The sequence below is a fragment of the Sander lucioperca genome, chromosome 1 (genome assembly GCF_008315115.2).
Source record: "Sander lucioperca isolate FBNREF2018 chromosome 1, SLUC_FBN_1.2, whole genome shotgun sequence".
NCBI lineage: Eukaryota > Metazoa > Chordata > Actinopteri > Perciformes > Percidae > Sander > Sander lucioperca.
The window spans coordinates 19011916-19030291 of NC_050173.1; the positions used below are offsets into that span (position 1 = coordinate 19011916).

Below are 18376 nucleotides of genomic sequence, written 5' to 3' on the forward strand. Positions count from 1 at the left end.
GTGTGTGTGTGTGTGTGTGTTGGGGGGGGGGGGCAGTATCCTCCAGACCACCAGAAGGAAGGGAACTTCGCAGGGATGCAGGAACAAAGGAGCTAGCAGGAGTTTGTCTTTTTTTCCCTTGGTTCATCTGAACCTACCCACCCTTGATATACCCCCAAAACCCACCCAAATACACACTTCCCTCCTCCTCCTTCCATCCTTACACTGCCTACTCACACACTTGTCTTTCTCCTCCTTCCTTTTTTCATCCTCAACTCCTCCCTAAAAAAGAGGAATAATCAAAGAGGGCGCATGATCTCAAGTATAATCTCGCGGGGCATATTGCCTTCACTTTTGATACCTTGATTTGATCAGAGCCGCTTCAGACAGATCACATGGCAGTGAGATCAGATAAATATTATTGTGTAAGTTCATTAGCGTTACGTTTGAAATCAGCTGACATTAAAACGCGTGCCTAACTTGTATGAAAATTGTCTCAAAATCTCTTTATACTTTGTGTCAATTAGGGACAAATATGTGCTCTATTCTTGAAATGTTAAATCAGCTTTAGAATGGTATTTAGATAGAACAATCACACGTTTCCCCTCTCATGAAGCTATCAGGACATTGATATGGACAAAGTTGAACTGAAATACTCCTCAACGGCCTTCCAAATCAATAATCAATCGATTGGAGGTAATTGTGCCTCCCTTGGAACGGTCCCAAGTCTCTCTCGCTCTCTGTCGCTTTTTTCTCTCCTTCTCACACTCTCTCTGTCATTATCAGCATGTGGCCCAGTATTCAGCATTTCAGCATTCCAGCTCTAATTGATTTTAACCATTAGGTGCTCAGTGAATAGATAAGTAGTGGGAGATATTCGATTATACGGTGAAAGAGAGAGACGAGGATGAAGAGAGAGAGAGAGAGAGAGAGACAGAACAAGGGAGGGAGAAGGATTGAGGGATGTTGTTGGAGAGCTGGAGAAAGAGGAACTGACCTGTCCTGCTGTCTGTCTATCTATACCACTGGTCTTCCATCCTTGCAGCAGCACAATACCGCTGACCTCCTGTGAGTTCAAGCAGCTTAGTTTCTGCGAGGTAATCCCTAATGCTTTGAAATAGACCTGATAGAAAGCCCACTTACTTGTCCGGGATTAATGTGGGTTGGGTGCGGGGGTACTGAGTTTTCAGCACATTTAGTTAAATTAACACATTGGAATTATCATATTCAACTCTAATTGTGGACTTACTTGCACAGGGATCCGGAGTGAACTGACTTTAAAAGCTTGTTGCACTTTTTTGGCAGACAGATGGGAGACTTTTTCATTTAGCATCCTTGTATAATATTGTCCACTTGCATTAATACGCTGCCCTACTCTATTGTTTATGTTTAGATTTACTATGCTGGTAGCCACAGCGCTATTATTCCTTTCAGTGGTTGCCCATCCCCTACAGTGGCCATTTTGAATCTGAGCACAGCTGAGGGTGGTATTGCTTTCCCACTGTTTTCTGAAGATATAAGTCTGATTTTTTTTCCCCTCCGTCCTTTCTCTTCTTTTCCTCGTTCTGGCAGGAGTGTAGGTTAGGACTAGGAGTAGGGGCGGATGGAGGGGGGTGATGGGGGAACAAAGGCAAACATTTGAGTAATCTTCAAAGAGCCCATTGGTATGTTGAGTGGACGCTGGTATGTGGACTGCGGCTGAGGCTTTTTCAGGGGAAAACAATATCCTTCCTTTAGACGGCTGGGGCCTGGGCAAACACTACCAGCCAGGCGACTCTGCCCAGTGCTGCCACCGCTATTAGCTTACCCCCCTCCCCTGGCTCACATAGAAAATGGTAGGGTCCTCTATGTTGCCGGAACGGCACAGAGCTCATCATTATCTGTTTATGGGGGTAGACAGAACATCCCAGGTTGTTGAATGTTTGGCTGACTGAGTTTATGTGGCATGTCAGAAAATATTACATAAATTGTTATATCTGTGAGACACAGTTTAAATGTTTGAGTTTTGATACAGAGGTATAGAGCAGACAAAAAGAAAGAGGCGCAGGCTGGAATCGGCCGCCTTCTGTAAAGAAAGCAGGGAGGGATCAAGTGTGCCATCTTGTAGGTCAACTGCAAGGCATTTGATTTCCTGTGGCAGTACGCAAAACGGCGCTGCTGAAGAGGGTCTTTCATTGTGCGCTCCCCTGGCAGAGGTACCACTCCAATGTGCGCTCACACTCATACTCACACACACACACACACACACACACGCACACACACACACACACACACACACACACACACACACACACATACATACATACATACACACACACACACACTTATACACAGCTTGTACTCACAACAAGTAACATTGTTTCCTATTGGAATAAGGCCTGAACCTTTTGTTCTAAGAAGTGTGTTGAAATATTACATTTTACTGTTAGGAAGTGAATTCTGTAACACTATATGTAGTATGTGAAGTTATAGATTAAGCATGTATCTATAAAAAAAATGGCATGGTAGTGCACTCATTTGATAAATACAGCTCTTAAAAGAAAGAAGCAGACAGTCTGCCATTTTGTGACAGTTTCAAAATGAACTCCCTTTGTCCAGTAATCACTAGCCATTTTCTCACGAGGATCCACCCCAGGGATAATTTCTCCCATTTCTCTGTCATTAGCAGGGCCTGGTATTAAACTTGTGTTTTGTTCCCTGTACCTTTTGTTTTGTGCTAAGTGAAACCATGCGACAGGGTAGGGGCTAACTGGAAAACAATACTCCCCTTCACAGACTCAGGAATGTGTAATTAGTGATTTGAACCCGACTACGCTCTTCCCTATCATTCTCTCTCTCTTTCTGTCTCTCTTGTTCTTTTGTTCTCTCTGTTTAGAGTCTCAATCTCTTCGATTCTCAAATCTATGGGTAGTTTCTCACACTGTATGTTTCTGTCTTTTCTTTTTGTCTAACTCTCTTTAATAGACATTTTTCAGCAAGTCTCCATTACAAACAGAGCGGAAAAAAATACTTGGCAAAATCGCTGCTCCTCTCGGCACCAAAATTATTTCCCCTTCTCTTCCCTTTCAGTTTTAGTTAAATATAACAACATCAGTGTAGTACAAACCTCTTTGATGGTACCAGCCAATAAGCTGAAACCCCGGATTTTCAACCCCTTTATTTTTGTTTTTCTCCCCGTCTTTAATAGATCCTGTCAATTAGGCCTTGCCTTGATTTCCCAAAGCATCTTTGCATGTTGGGAAAGATGGAAAATGATGAACCCTACCCAAAAGCATGTTAGTATTTCAGCAATACCTCCCCCCCCACCCCCCCTTGCACAGCATTGGAAAAAGATAATCCCACAAGCATGTTAGCATTTCAATGATCTTGATCTCAGCATTTTATGATCTCTGTCCCATTGTGAGTCGATGGAAAAGATAATCTCAGCTGCAATATGGTTTAGGGAAAGGGGAGGTCTGGTCAATCTCACCTGGCTGTGATGGAGACAAGCGGGGGCTTTTAGACCCTAATGGGCTAAGGTCAGGATGGCTAATAGGGAGTAAGTGGCTGAGCCATGCTGTCTAAATCTAATGCTAATGTAAATACTGATCCATTTTCATGGGGCTGGGGGGGGAGGTGAGCTGGCTTTCAAGACACCTAACACACATACATGCACCGATGAGAAACTAAGATTTGGCCTGGTGTCTCTGTCTCCTAGAATCTGTTATTCCCAACTGCTGTGTCAGTACATTATAAAACATGTGGCTTAGAGACAGAAAAAAGGTTTTCCTACGCATTCATTGACCAGAAGAAATGGATCATGTTGTAAATCAGCAGGATTGTTTTTTTCCTTGATCCTCCTCTGGTCTGCATAACGTAACATTGTGTGTGTGTGTGTGTGTGTGTGTGTGTGTGTGTGTGTGTGTGTGTGTGTGTGTGTAGACATAGAGAGTTAGAAGGGATTTTTCCAAGAGAGGGGCCAGAGGTGAGGAAGCTGTGAACTTCAGATTGACCTTTGCCCCATACGTCAGACACACTTACGTCACTGCTACAAGTGTATGTGTGTGTGTGTGTTTGTGAGTGAGTGTGTGTCGATGTCAGGAAAATGGAAGGCAAGACAAATTAACTGGACTTTAGAGTTACATTATTTTCCAAGCTCTTCACAAATCCCGATCCTGATTTCTTTCTTGTTTTTCTTCTGCTGACAAATAGCAAATAGCATAGACGGAAGAAAAAATGGAGTAAAAAAAAGAGGAGAGAGAGAGAGAGAGAGAGAGAGAGAGAGAGAGAGAGAGAGAGAGAGAGAGAGCACAGAAGTTGAGAAGAGCGGCAGAAAGCTCGTACGAGAGACTCATTGTGATAATTCATTTATTTGGCTTGCCGGCCATTATGTGTTGGATGCTTATTATTATTGGGTGACCTAAGCTAAGCTCGCCCACAAGCCCTGCACCTCATGGACAGGCCCCAGAGCTCTGATCATATGTGACTGCCAGCAGGCAGAGCCGAGAGAAACAGGAGAGGCAATTTAGCTCTAGGAAATATTTTTCTTTGCATTCATGAAAGTGAGAGTCCTGGTAGTAAAGAAAGGAAAGACGGCCATTAGGAAGAAAAGAAGGTCGGGTGTTTTTTTTAGGGGATTGTTTTTGTTTCTCCAGTATCTTTAGATCACACACAGTGGCCTTGTAGGGGAGAGAGAGAGAGAGAGAGAGAAGCAGGAGTCTGTATATTGCAATGTGCACTCAGCACTTTTTGTATGTGTCCCCTATTTGCATATTTGTTTTTGTGCGTATGCAGCACTGAATCTGTCTCTATACACAATATTTGCTGCTCTCTTTATTCGTGGAAGCGAGGTGGCACATACCTGGGCCCTCAGCTTCTCTTTTCAGCAGTGCAGTCTGCCAGCGAATCCATTGGCAGTGATCTTGCGTTACATCTATGTCTTGGGGGCTGAGCAGCAGTTAGCAGTAACATGTGTTAGGGAGGTGGTAGTACTGATGGAATTCTACACTTGGCAGCCTTCCAGGCAGTGCTGGTATGTGTTTAAAATACTTTCAAGGAACAAAACACGCTTTTGTTGTTTGCTGGGCCAAGTGGGGCTGTTTTTGTCTCCGATGGCCCCCGGGGGCCCAGGGGATAGCACCGGAAGCTGGTGACGTTCCAAAAAGAAGTTATACCCAACGACAAGCTCCATGCTTCCCCTAAAAAAACACTGATGAAAGGAGATAAAGAGGTTTTTATTTTTACAATGTGTGGGGTGCACATTTGCATGCAAATATACTCTCAGCGGACACAAATAGAAAAACAGGATGTATGTGCTGATTCTTTACATATAAAACACGTACACACACGCTCTGACACATACACACACACACACACACACACACACACACACACACACACACACTGGTTATTAAGACATAGCTGCGGTAGTGGAGGCTTCTTATTTTCAGTATGTGTTCATTAGCTGCCTGGTTCTACACTTAATGACAGGAAAGAGTCATGTTTGTACTGAATACTCTAATTTGTCATTTGGTTTATGGAGGAAAACAACCCAACTGCTTTGCGCTGCTTTCAAAATATTTTTGTCATATATTGCTAGTGCACACGCACAATCACAGGCAAAGAAGAAGGCAGGATTGTATTATAGACAGACACAAAAACACACTTGTGAGGTAAAAAATAAATAAAAAATGAAGTCAAAATTAAAATAAAAAACCACACACACACAGACACACACACACACACACACACACACACACACACACACACACACACACACACACACATAAACAGTAAAAAGAAAAGAAGCATTGAAATGATACCCTCACCCACCCGCATGCACACATGCTTTCACGTACATGTACACACACAGAGAGATAAAAGAAGTTGTGAGAAGATGTCTTTTGCCTTGGCTTATTAAGAATTCAGTTAATGAGGCAGCTTTGTCACCACAGATAGAACAAATGAAAATGAGACAGCAGTGCTGCTTTCCTTCCCCCAAACCCAGGGAGCGAGCAGAGGGGAGGTGTGTGCGCTTGTGTTTGTGTATGTGGGAGAAAGGTGTTTTGTAAAACATCTCATTCTGCATAATGAATCCAGTCCTCTGTCATCCCCACCCCACAGCAGAAGCAAACTACTACACAAGGGAGCTTCCCTTACCTGTCAAATTCATACAAGTCTCTGTGTGTGTGTGTGTGTGTGTGTGTGTGTGTGTGTGTGTGTGTGTGTGTGTGTGTGTGTGTGTGTGTGTGTGCGTGTGCGTGTCATCGACAGCGCTGACAATGTTTTGTTTTTGACAGGTAAACAGGAAGTCCCAAGTGTCTTACTTTGCATTCTGTGTGTATGGGGGTGTGTATGTGCACCTCCTCCACCATCCAGAGATGTCTGTGCCATGTTTAGGTCCACCCAGGGAGTGCTGTTTAGCTGGTTTTGATTGGCCCACAGGGAGAGTTAGCTTATTTGGTTGTTTGCCAAACACTAATCCCCAACAATTAACCACCAGGCACTCTGGAGAGGTGCCATATTGACAGGGATGGGCCTTTTTGCCATTCTGCACACACAAGACCCACATACACAGACATTCATATGACACAAATGTTATGTACAGCACATATACAAACACACAAATCAGCTGCGGCATAAATTACATACACATTTCAAGCAGACACACACAGGCGCAAACCCAGGAGCAGGAACACTGTGTTTGTGTGTTTGAATATGCATTACACAGCCCACGCCTGGCAGGAGTCAAAGTGCTCCTTTAAAAGTTCATAAATCATGGATGTTCTGGCCTGTGATCACCAGACCGCCTGCATTTCAGGCCTGCAGAGTGCCAGAGAGCGACAGACAGCCCTCTAGTTTAGGTCTTAAACAAACCCTCTGGAATGTGCTGATGGGGAGAGAATTAATATTGGGCCTAAACCTATCTGGCAGCCTGGTTCAACCCCAAGTATATCATCCAACTACTCTAAGCCTACGCCTAAGATCCTAAAAACAAATGGAATATATACGTTCGGACATGGAAGGATGTGAAGCATTTTGGGCCACTACTGATTCATGTAAAATTTTTAATTTGGAGCCAGTGCAATTACCTCAATGGCTATGACATTAGGAACTACTGGACCCCCCCCCCCCCCCACCCCTCTCTCTCTCTCTCTCTCTCTCTCTCTCTCTCTCTCTCTCTCTCTCTCTCTCTCTCTCTCTCTCTCTCTCTCTCTCTCTCACTCTCTCCTGATAAGACTCAACTATCATGGCTGTCTCCTCTGCTGAGAAAATGAACATGTTCACTTAATACAGCACATTTCCAATGAGCTTTTCTTCTTTTTTAATATAATACTAAAGGTTGTCACTGGAGGAAAGAAAGGCCTCGTTTGATTACTAGTTTTTCATTCAATTCTAAGTAGCCCCATTTCTAGCAGAATGGTCGTGAAATAAAAGTATATTGGAGTGGAGTCCAGACACGATTGAATTGAGAGAGAACAAATATTATGCAGCAGTGAAAGGGAAGGGCAGCTAAGCACCGTTTTCCAGCAGACAACCATGATTGGTAACATTTCAAAAGATCAAAAAGTCTAAATGTCAATGAAAAGACTCAAACCTGTATGCATGTTTGCTTGCATGTGATATACTGTATGTGTTTGCTTTCATAAACACACGTTTGTGTGGTTTCCACGGTGAGGCTCAGCAGCCCAGTTCTCCTGCGAGGGAGGGAGGGGAAGAAAGAAAAGGAGAGAGAGAGAGAGAGAGAGAGAGAGAGAGAGAGAGAGAGAGAGAGAGAGAGAGAGAGAGAGAGAGAGAGAGAGAGAGGCGAGGGAGGCCTCCTTTCACAGAGAAACAAAGATAGCTGTAATTAATGGCCCTGAGCTCTGGACTAGGGGAGCTTTCTTCTGACAACTCCGACTTAATTAAAACTTAAGACTTCTGAAAGGGCCTCTGACTGCGAGGGGACGTCCCACCGTCTCGTGAGAAAAACCTCGTAAGATTTCCTACAAAAGAAAGAAAGAGGGAGAGACAGAGTGAAAAGATGTGTTAGCGGCTGTAGCTATGTTGCTAATCCCTGTTTGTCAAAGGAGGAAGGGGAAGAGGGGGGTTAGAACTCACACACCTGCAGCTAACTGTGCTCTCCCCCCACACACACAACCACCACCCCTCCGCCCCACTCCTCCCACCACACACACACACACACACACACACACACACACACACACACACACACACACACACACACACACACACACACACACACACAAACACACACACCTCCTACACGTCATTTTTTTTCCAATTTCCCTATCTTGTTCCATATAAAATGATGCAACAATGCTCAGGAGAAAATATTACCTTGCTAACTTTTCATGTGCTTCCAAGAATGAAACATCCTCCTATAGGAGCCAGGAAAGACAGAGTAGGATTAGCACACACACACACACACACACACACACACACACACACACACACACACACACACACACACACTACATTATGTGTATTAATTCATGCATAGAACCCTGCACCTGTTTCTCACTTGGCTGTATGAATAAATCTTAACAAAGCATAAACTAACCTTCGTGAGCCACCTCTGTGTCTCTGTCTCTTTGCTCTCTTTTCCTCTCTCCCTCCCTCCCTCTCTCCCTCCCTTCCCTCCCTCCACAGAGGATCAGATAATAAAAGCTTGGCCTGGTCTTTTGTTTTTGTGCATTGTTCATTAGCCCGGCAGCAACAACAGAGGCACACTTGATATGCTTGGCTTGACTGGGTGTATGGGAGTAGGGCAAGGTGGGATGGGGGCTGTGTGTGCATGTGTGTGTGTTTGTGTGCATGCACACATCGAGGTAGGGGGTAGCTTTGCATGGCTGCAATGCCATTAAAGAGGCAACTGGAAATTAAGGGCTTGCAACTGACAGCACACGTTGAATGAGAAACCCCTGCAGCTGCCAACAATGAGCAGTGCTGGACAATGTGCATGTCCAAGAGAAAAACAGTGTTCTGAACTCAACCCCTTATCTGACTTTGTGTGTGTTGTTAATCTTTATGTCACCTAAAACATATCCAGTTCATTTGGAATGTGTACTGTCTGGACATAAACACACCCAAAACTCCATCTGTTACTGTGTTGATAGTATTCTCTATTTGAAATAATTAAACCAGATTGTCTTTGTTCATAGGAATTATTCATTGCTCTCGAGTGTGGGTTTTTGTAGCACTGCCCACTACTAGCACTACTGTGACACTGTATTAAAATGTTACAGGAAATTAACAGTGATGCATAATACCAAAGATTCAACTCACATACTGCAAAAAGTGAAGAACATATACTGTACTGGACTTTCTGCTTGTTTGAAGCCAGGGAAGTGGGACTTCTGGGCTTTGAAATTTTGGAACCAAGCTGAAAGCAGGGTAGAAGGGAAGGCTTTTATAGCCATAAAGCACAAAATACTGAGAACATGATTTTGCAGACAAGCGTCACTTGTTGCATTTAATTCACCCGAAAGTCTTTGTAATCTCACAGTTATTGAAAACACCTGTAATGAAAATGCATAGAGGAAAGAAATGTAGCTGTGAGAACAATAATTTCTTGAATCAACCACAGGACGCCGTATAAACACGAACACCATCTAACATCTGCGCTCTCCTCTCTTCTCTTCCACAGCACTTGCAGAAGCAGGACAGCGCATACTCCCCGGAGTCGTGTGTCTACCACTGCACACTGTGCGACTACTCCACCAAGGCCCGCCTCAACCTGGTGCAGCACGCCCGCTCAGCTCGCCACCAGCAGAACGAAGGACTGAGGAAACTCCAGCTTCACCAGCAAGGCCTGGGAGGGGATGAGGATGGACTGAGCTTCCACGAGCTGTTCCACGTCAAGGAGTGCTCCTTCAGCCAAGGTATGTGCTTCTTTAACCTGCTTTGCCTGTTTGCTCTAGTTGGTGTGACTTGAATTTTTTCTAAGCTATTTTGTAGTGGTGTCCTTTTTTGTCACCTGCCTTTTTTCTGATGAAGTACACACAGACACCCAATACTTTTCCTATTTTGCTTTCCTATTTTTTATTTTCTGATTTCAGTTGTGTTCGTCAGTTTTCTTCATTTGAAGTCAGATCCATCTTTCTTTACTCCTGACACTCCTCCCATCTTTTTTTTTCTTTTCTTGCACCACTCCCTCTTGATTCTGTCAAACCTCCCTCCCTCCTTCCTTCCCTCCTTTGGCCTTCATATCCAGATCACGTCTCTTGATACAGACCCGTCCATTCCTCCTAATCTCTCCAAAATGAGCATACTGTTCCTATTAGGCTGCTGCGCTTATATGTGCAACACACACACACACACACACACACACACACACACACATATATACACACACACACTGTCCTGTGCAGGGACATCCCAAGCAGGCAAGCAGTCAAATTATGAAATTTCACCTTGGGAGTATCTCATAGTGAAAAGGCCTGTACACACATACATTAGTCTCACACACACACACACACACACACACACACACACACACACACACACACACACACACACAGACACACACACAGACACACACACACACACAAGTATGCTACGGCTACACAGCCTCTCCCTGGAGTGAGCTTTCATTTCCTTTCTCATGACCAAAGCAATTTGGCTTTCATTTAAGACTCTCCGTCCTGCCAGCAGCTAATAAGTGTAACAGAACTGTAAAACATTCAGAGAGACAAAAAAAAAAAAAAGATTAATCGTTTTTCTTTGAGTGGGGGTTGGATGGTTGGTGAGGGGTTGCAGGGTGTAAGGGGAGGGGGCTGTGCTGTAATTTAAACCAGAAGACCAAGAGTCAGGGTCCATTATTTAGTCATCCCTATGTTAATACTGCCGGGAGAAAATGAGCGCTTAACTTGTTTTTGCTTTGCTTGACCTGAAGGAGCGGGTGGGATATAGAGGGGTATATAACACATTTTGAATAGCATTCCAGAATAGCATTAGTCCATACATCCATCTGTATGTGTGTCTGTGTGTGCGTGTGTCTGTGCTCCCCAAAGTGTCCTGTTTATACTGTACATGTACTCCCAAAACAGATGGAGGCCCAGCGCTTAGAAACATATGTGAATCCTAACACACACACACACACACACACACACACACACACACACACACAAACAGAAGAAGAGCTCCCAATCCTGAAATGGAGACTGTAGCCGGCGTACGTTTGGTTTTAATTACACATGGATCAAAGTTTCGGTGAGATTTGGGGTGCAGCAGAAAAGCATGCTTAGATAAATCATTACCGTACATTTTAACATACCCCCCCCCCCCCTCCCCCCTCTCTCTTTCTCCTACTCTTTTTGTATCTCTCTCTCTCTCCTTCTTTGTCCTGCTTATTCCATCTCCCACTCTCTCCTGCTCCTGTCCGTTTTTTTTATCCAAAACACAAGCCCGGCTTGAAGCCTTTTTTTTCTCTCTCTCTTTTTTTTTACATCTCAAACCAGTGAGCACAACCAGGTTTTAAACCTGTCAAATGCAATATTCGCCCGCTGCACTTATTGCAAATGTTCCACTCTTAAAACACACCATATTTGTTGCTCAGGCCTTCGCTTTATACCTTGGCTTTGATGCCACTTGGTGAATTTCCATGAGGAAGCTAGTGCAAAGCTTAAGCGGACGCTGGCAGCGACCAAAATGCTAAGCCACTTTTTGGATGCCCTCTTTTTGCCCACTCTATATAATTTATATTGAACAACGGTATTCTTTCACAAGGTACATGGTAAATGTTTCAAAGGTATTTCCTTGTAGACTGTACACATTTGGCAGGTGTAGCCAGAGCGTGGAGTAAGAGTGTTTCAACCAGAGATCAAACACTGAAAGTTGATGTCATAAATTGGGGTCGTACTCTTGTTCTATAGTTCTGTCAAATAGAGGTTGTTTTTTTAAGCTGAGCCCTTTGTGCTTTTTTTGCAAACATTACACGCTACAGTATGTTATGCTAAATGAAAGAAAATTTATGTTACAGCTGCTTTGGGCTCCTATAGTGATAGATGATGTGAATGTTTTCACCCATGGAAAAGGCTCTATAGTAAACAACTTTTCCAGCCAGTGTTAGGTTTAAGGACCCTGTATTTGTGTGTACGTGCATGTGTATGCGTGCTGTTAGTTTTCTGGGGCTACAACTCCTGACTCGAGCACTTTCTGTTCATTAGAGACTGGTATGAAAAAGATTAATTTAAGTGCTGACCGGTATCTTTCTCTTAAAGCCTGGGACCTGGCACTGAGCCAGATAATTATAGGCCCATTTGGGAATAAGAGTTCTAATGCTCTGGACTTTATGTACATGTGAATGGCTTTCATTAAACAATTTTGATGCTGATTTTATGGCCTAATTAAGGATACAGTACAGCAGAGACACACTGCAAGGGTATAGGCATTTTGAACAAAGACAGGAGTGTACAAGGAACACTTCTGCTGGACTGCATTGTGTGCATGTCAATACATGTGTTTGCTAGTGTATGTTTATTTTAGAACCTTTCACTCTTTGTTATCCTTTTGGGTCTGTAATTCCCCAAACCTGGGCCCAGCCGTCTCATCCTTTATACTAGGTAAACACCATTGTGAAGTGAGAGTGAAGTTTGTGTGCGCTTATCTTCATGTGCATGTGCAAGCACTCACTCTCACTGACCGTAGAGCAAAAAAAATCTTTCAGCTGTGTCCTTCAGAGACAAAAGGCTCAGTGTGCCCACATTGCTGAGATAAATCGTTAGTCTCTGTGTACAATTAGAAGTGTTAAAGATAATTGAGTTTATAAAAAATGCCAGTTTGCATCAGAAGAGCAAGTATAAACGACCTCTCAACATGGAGGACTTGGAGGCCATTTTGCTTTGAGTGTCGTCCAGAAGTTGATAGAGGAATTAGATTTTTTTTGTGCCCTTCTCTATAATGAAGTTACGCTCTGAATAGAGCTGTTTAGTAAAATTCAAGCAGAAAAAGAAAAATATGACAGATTGCAAGTCACGGGTATTCCATCATCGATTTTATAATTTGAACAATTTGTTTAGCTGGATTTTTGGAGACATTAACAGTCTCTGAAGTTAAGTTGTTTTTCTCCCTCTGACTGTTTCTCTGTCTTAACCATTTGACCATTTGTTTAGCCATAAAGAACACTGTGAGGAGGCGTGTGTATGTGTGCATAAGTGTGTTTTTCTATGTGTATCCTTGCCCATTAGCCCTGTGCTCCATCATGTGTAAAGCTCCTCATAAGCCAGACCAAGCAGAAACACTAGGGCCTTTTCTGCATACTTTACTTTCTGTCATTTTTCCCCTTCCGTTCCCTCTGTCCCTCACAAAAAGGAAAGGGAGATGGGATCTTATGGGGGTAATTATTTCTGAGAGCCTGGCCTGTCATCCATCCCTCCACCACCCACACATCTCCATCCCTCTATACCCCCCCTCCACCCCTCCCCCAACGAACATGCATTAAAGAGGGAGGGAGAGGACCCTCTTTGTCTGAGTCCCCTTTTTAAACAAAAGACCTCTTCTGACTTAGAGAGACCGACAACACTTTTATCGTGTGGGTGTATGGGTGTGTGTATATATGTGAGTGTGTGCATGTGTATCCAGAGCCTTTTGTTTTCTCTGAGTGATAAGGCTCTGGGTCATTTTTGGTCCTAGTCAAATTAGTGTAGCTGTACTAACCATTTAGATAGCAGCTGTAGGCTAAAAACGGAGCCTAATGGACACTTATTATCCCTGTATGTGCTTGTGCTTCCAGCAGTGGTATCCAGTGATAGAACATGGGCACAGAGCAAGTGTGCCATCTTGCCCGTTTCTAAGTATGCCGACATTCCTTGTTTCCAAATTTACCCAAACTGTGTGTGTCTGAACTGAGTTAAAGCACCAAAAACGATCATTCAATTTTCAATGTGGGAAAGGGCTTTGCTGTTTCCCAAAGTGCATTTCGATGTGATGACACAGAGGCATCTTTGGAGGTATTAGCTTTTCCCTCTTCCCTCACTTTCACTCCTTCATCTTATACTTTTTTTCCTCTGGGTAGTGGGGGTGGTTTCGCCATTCCAGCGGTTGTCTTCTTGTTTTTTTCTAAGAAGGTCTCTCCTCAGACAGAAGTCTATTTCCAGGGTTTGTCTCAGTAATTTGTGGCCATTACATAAACATTCACGGATGGCCGGAGGAGTGAGAGAAAGGATGCAACACACACACCCAGATCTAGCTAACCACTAGAGTTAGCACAGCGGTGGCCATTTTCTCCTTTAAGTCAGAATACAGTAGGTAAGAGCAGCTGACTGGCTCATCAAAGCACAATTTTGTCCTTTTTTAGTTACTGTTTTGTGCTTGTGTTGCATATTTCAGCCCTCTGATGCATTTATCTGTGAGATATCTATGTTTAGATTAAAGTTTAATAGGTTAAGGCAGCCAATTATATTGCATATTGATTTGCTTACAAACAGCTGATTGCCCACAGTTAATAAATTATTTGTGACCTTTTCTTTCTCATTTACTGTGAAACAGGAAGTTACTTACATAAAAGGTAAAGTCCACAGATTTCAGTCAGGCGGGATCCATTCCTCGCATAATAAAAGCTTGGAATGTTATTTTATGTGCCCAACATGAGTAGCATGCAGTTCCTAGAGGAGAACTATTCTGATGAAAGTGATGTGATGTTACCCAAGAGGATTTTTGTGAAGTACGTAGTTTTTTATTGCTGTACAATTAGTTGGAGACAATACACTGCATTTTAAATCATTTGTCAAATCAAAATAAGACACATTCATATATGTATATTATTATATTTTCAGCAAGTAGCAATTTAGCCCAAATTTCCCAAAAACCATATTCTCTATGGCTGAGGGAGTAAAAGATGTGGTCATTTTTTGAATAATTCCATCCAAGCGAATTATAATTACTTTGCGGTCTGTGTGTGCACATAGGAAGAAAAAAAAGGGCAGCAGGCTGACTTGTGCCTCAGAAAAAAATGAGCCTCGTTCACCATAAACTATTTTTGAAATGGTGTGTCGGGGCGGTATGGGCTCAGGCCGATTGTTTTTCTTTGAGTTGAGCAGCTCTTTGGTGGAGGGGTATTACCCGGGCTAAATTGTTCCCTCATGTTTTCCGCCAAGGTTCTGTGCCACCACACTGACAGTTATAATTTGCAGAAATTGCGCTGATTATCTGAATTAGCATACCTGACCAATGCCACATTAGTCTTATTTACAATACAAAGCCATGGGGCTATGAGGACGCATACTAAATATGACTTAACCCTTTGAAGAGAGGAGTGGCCTCACAGGACCAGGACGTCTTTCACGTCAATGATATCACAAAGAGCTTAAGGCCCCGCTCCATATGGAGCCAAAATCCTCTTGAAAGTCCTGGAAAAGGAAGTGGTGAATGTAAAGTCCAATGACCATATTGAAATCACAGGGTTATTGCATGTTTCCCCTTACTCTCAGTCTCTTTCTGACCTTTCTCTTTAAATATTTTTTTTCACCTCTCAGCTCTTGTCCCCATCTTGTTTCTTTCCTTTTTTTCTTTCCCCCACCCCCTTTTCACCACTGCTCTTCTTTATTTTCTTCTCCCTCACCTCCATTCTTTTCTCTTCCCGATCCCCTCCATACACCCTCTGTCCATTGACTCTTAACCACAGATGGACAAAACAATGGGCCATGTCACACAGCATTAAGACAAACAATCCGGTGATGGAAGGAGGGTTGTGTGGAGCTGGAGCCGTGGTAACCAGGCAATACGCTGACTCGGTCCAAGCAGCCACTAATCTTGGACCGCGATGATACAATTCACAGATGGACATTTTCGACAGCCCATATGCACACACACTCACACAAAGAAGAAAACAGGAGCTTTACTTTAGAGGTAGCATTGTCAGGTAGAATTTCTGCCATTCTTTGCAGCAGCAACAAAGTCTTTCCTTCTATTGCTCCCTTCTTCCTCATTCTCCTCTCTGTTTCCTTTACCTCATCCATCAGTAGGAGGTATGGAATTGATAGCGGCTATTGATTACCTATAGCAAAGGCTAATCGTCGCTAACCGGAGGAAGCTTTGCAGCTATAGCAGCTGTCAGTGGCTTGTCGTGTGTGTGTGAGTGTGTGTGTGTGTGTGTGTGTGTGTGTGTGTGTGTGCATGTGTGTGTGTGTGTGTGTGTGTGTGTGTGTGTGTCTATATGACCCTCCAGCGGTTCAGTAGCAATAGCTTTTCCACTCCAATGTTTACTTACAGCAGGCTAATGGCCTTAAAGCAAGACAGCACATGTGAAAAAAGATTCTGGACATTGCTTCTCTTTCCAGAATAAGGGAAATGGTATGTAATGTCCGCCTAAAGAAACACTGGCACACATGCCAAGTTTCACCTCCCCACCTATGTGAATACGACCCATCTCCCTCTCTCTCCTTTTCTTCATCTCCCTAATAGGAAATTTGAGCACACAGTGTGAGATTAAAGGAGAGAATCAATGCCTTGTGAGCAATAATTTCCAGACAAATCTCTTTCATCTTTTTCTCCCCCTTTTTTTCGCCCCTCGTTCTCTCCTTCGTTTTCTCTCCCACCTCCTAATGCTAACAGGGGGTCTCATGTCATGACATCCCTTTCGCTTTTATCATGTCCTAATAACACTTTGAAAATAGAGAGAAAAAAGAGAATGTGACAGAGAGGAAAAAGGATGCTGGGAAAAAAAAGAATGAGAAATGGATGGACTGATAAAAATCCATTGAATGAGCCTGAGTCTTGATTTGTGCTTTGATGTGGATGTCTTTGTGCAAATTAGACAAATATGCCCACTGCTTTAGTCATCTCGGAGCTCTTCGTAAGATGTCATTTGCTTTTTTATGAAGGATGGAGCAAAATAAGGAAAAAAATAGTTCATTTAGGGGCATAAAAATATACATTTTACTAAATTTGGCCTACTGATTAGAGAAACAACAAGACTAAGTTAGTATAGGGCTGGACCGTGTGTGGTCAGTGTGCTAAATTGTAGCCAAACTGTGACATGGATAGTCAGTAGTGTCTATAATGTGAATTTATGGATATTAAATGTTCATCTGCAGTTTTCTTAGCTCTGCCAGTACTATTTTGTGAGGGGCTGAAGAGCAGGGCAATTAGAAGCATCTACATTCCTGCCAGGTGGCTCCACACACTCCTAATTGACAGTATTGGAACCAGGTGTGGGAAGCCACACACCTGGAGCTGATCTCATCATCAGAGAATAAAGAACAACTGGAGAGTTCCTTTTGTGTGGCACATGCTGAGAGTGAGAGGCTCTCCCCCTGAGATATCCAAGGCAAATCTTTTGTTGCATTTTGAACCGGTAAGTCGGTAAGTCGGCTAGTGGCCCGGCTAAGTTTTTGGTATTCTAGTTCTAGTGATAGGGCTCCTGAAGGAGCTAGATTTTCTCTTTTGTTTTTAAGACTTTAGGGTAAATAAAAACCCTGTTAATCATTAAGCTCACTCTGTTGTTGATTGCTGTGCTGCCACTTCTTTCCCTGTCATCTGCCCAATCCTGTTCCAATTTGTTCTTAAAGTGTACTGAAGTAGCATATCATATGACGTGATTAAGATACGCCTGAAACAAATAATTGAGGACTGCTTTTATTTAATTAATTCAGAAATATAATCATGCTGTGCTCAACGATTTGTTGCTCTGTATTACTCATCTAAAGTGTTATTGAGTTAATGTTAATTTGTTAAACAGACCAGACTTAAGTTACATCCACTGACAATTATGAACCGCAAGCCTCAAATGTTGGTCTTACGGAGAAAAACAAAACCAATTTTTTCCTGCTCACTTTGGTGAGCTGCAGCATTTATTCATGGACAAACTGAGACCTACACTGTACATTAACTACTACTTGACAACTTCACTGTTAATTTCTTCTCTGCTCTGAACCGCACCAGATGTCTGCTCTGAGTGCATCTACTCTCTCTCTCTCTCTCTCTCTCTCTCTCTACACCACACACTCGCTACACCCACACTACGCTACTCTTAAAACTTATACATCAAACTGTGTCAACACCCTACAAATATAGGATTGAAACACCATGTTTGAAAAACATACAGGAAAATGTACATTTATACAGAAAGAAACAGTGGCAGAAATTGCAATATTTTAGCACTGAATGTCTCGAGGCTTTCTGGGTCGAGCTTTGCAGGTAGAATTTGGCATTGCACAACAACAACTGCATATGTATTGAAGTGGATCAGAAGATTGATTGCAGATGCAAAGATGGTATTAGTTATTCATGTCACCCCCACTTGGCTGTGGTCAAGGAAAAAACTTGGCGAACAAGGTGTTATTTAAAAGTGCAGTATGCAAAATTGTAGCCTGTATAAGGGGGTTAAATAAAATAGAAAAAAAGAGAACGTAATGAATATACAGAATGGACGGTGGTGTTTCTGCTTGGTTGGGTCCACAAGGTGCTTTACCCATGA

General features: G+C 43.0%; 1 protein-coding gene across 4 annotated transcripts in view; it reads left to right on the forward strand.

Annotated features, from left to right (window-relative positions):
- The window catches only part of zfhx4 (zinc finger homeobox 4), an 86359-nt gene that overhangs the window by 36425 nt on the left and 31558 nt on the right, over positions 1 to 18376 (forward strand). For all 4 annotated transcript variants that reach the window (XM_035999836.1, XM_031301322.2, XM_035999839.1 and 1 more), the window contains one exon: positions 9608 to 9842. In XM_035999836.1, coding sequence (XP_035855729.1) covers positions 9608 to 9842 — 235 coding nt within the window. The remainder of the gene's footprint in view (positions 1 to 9607; positions 9843 to 18376) is intronic.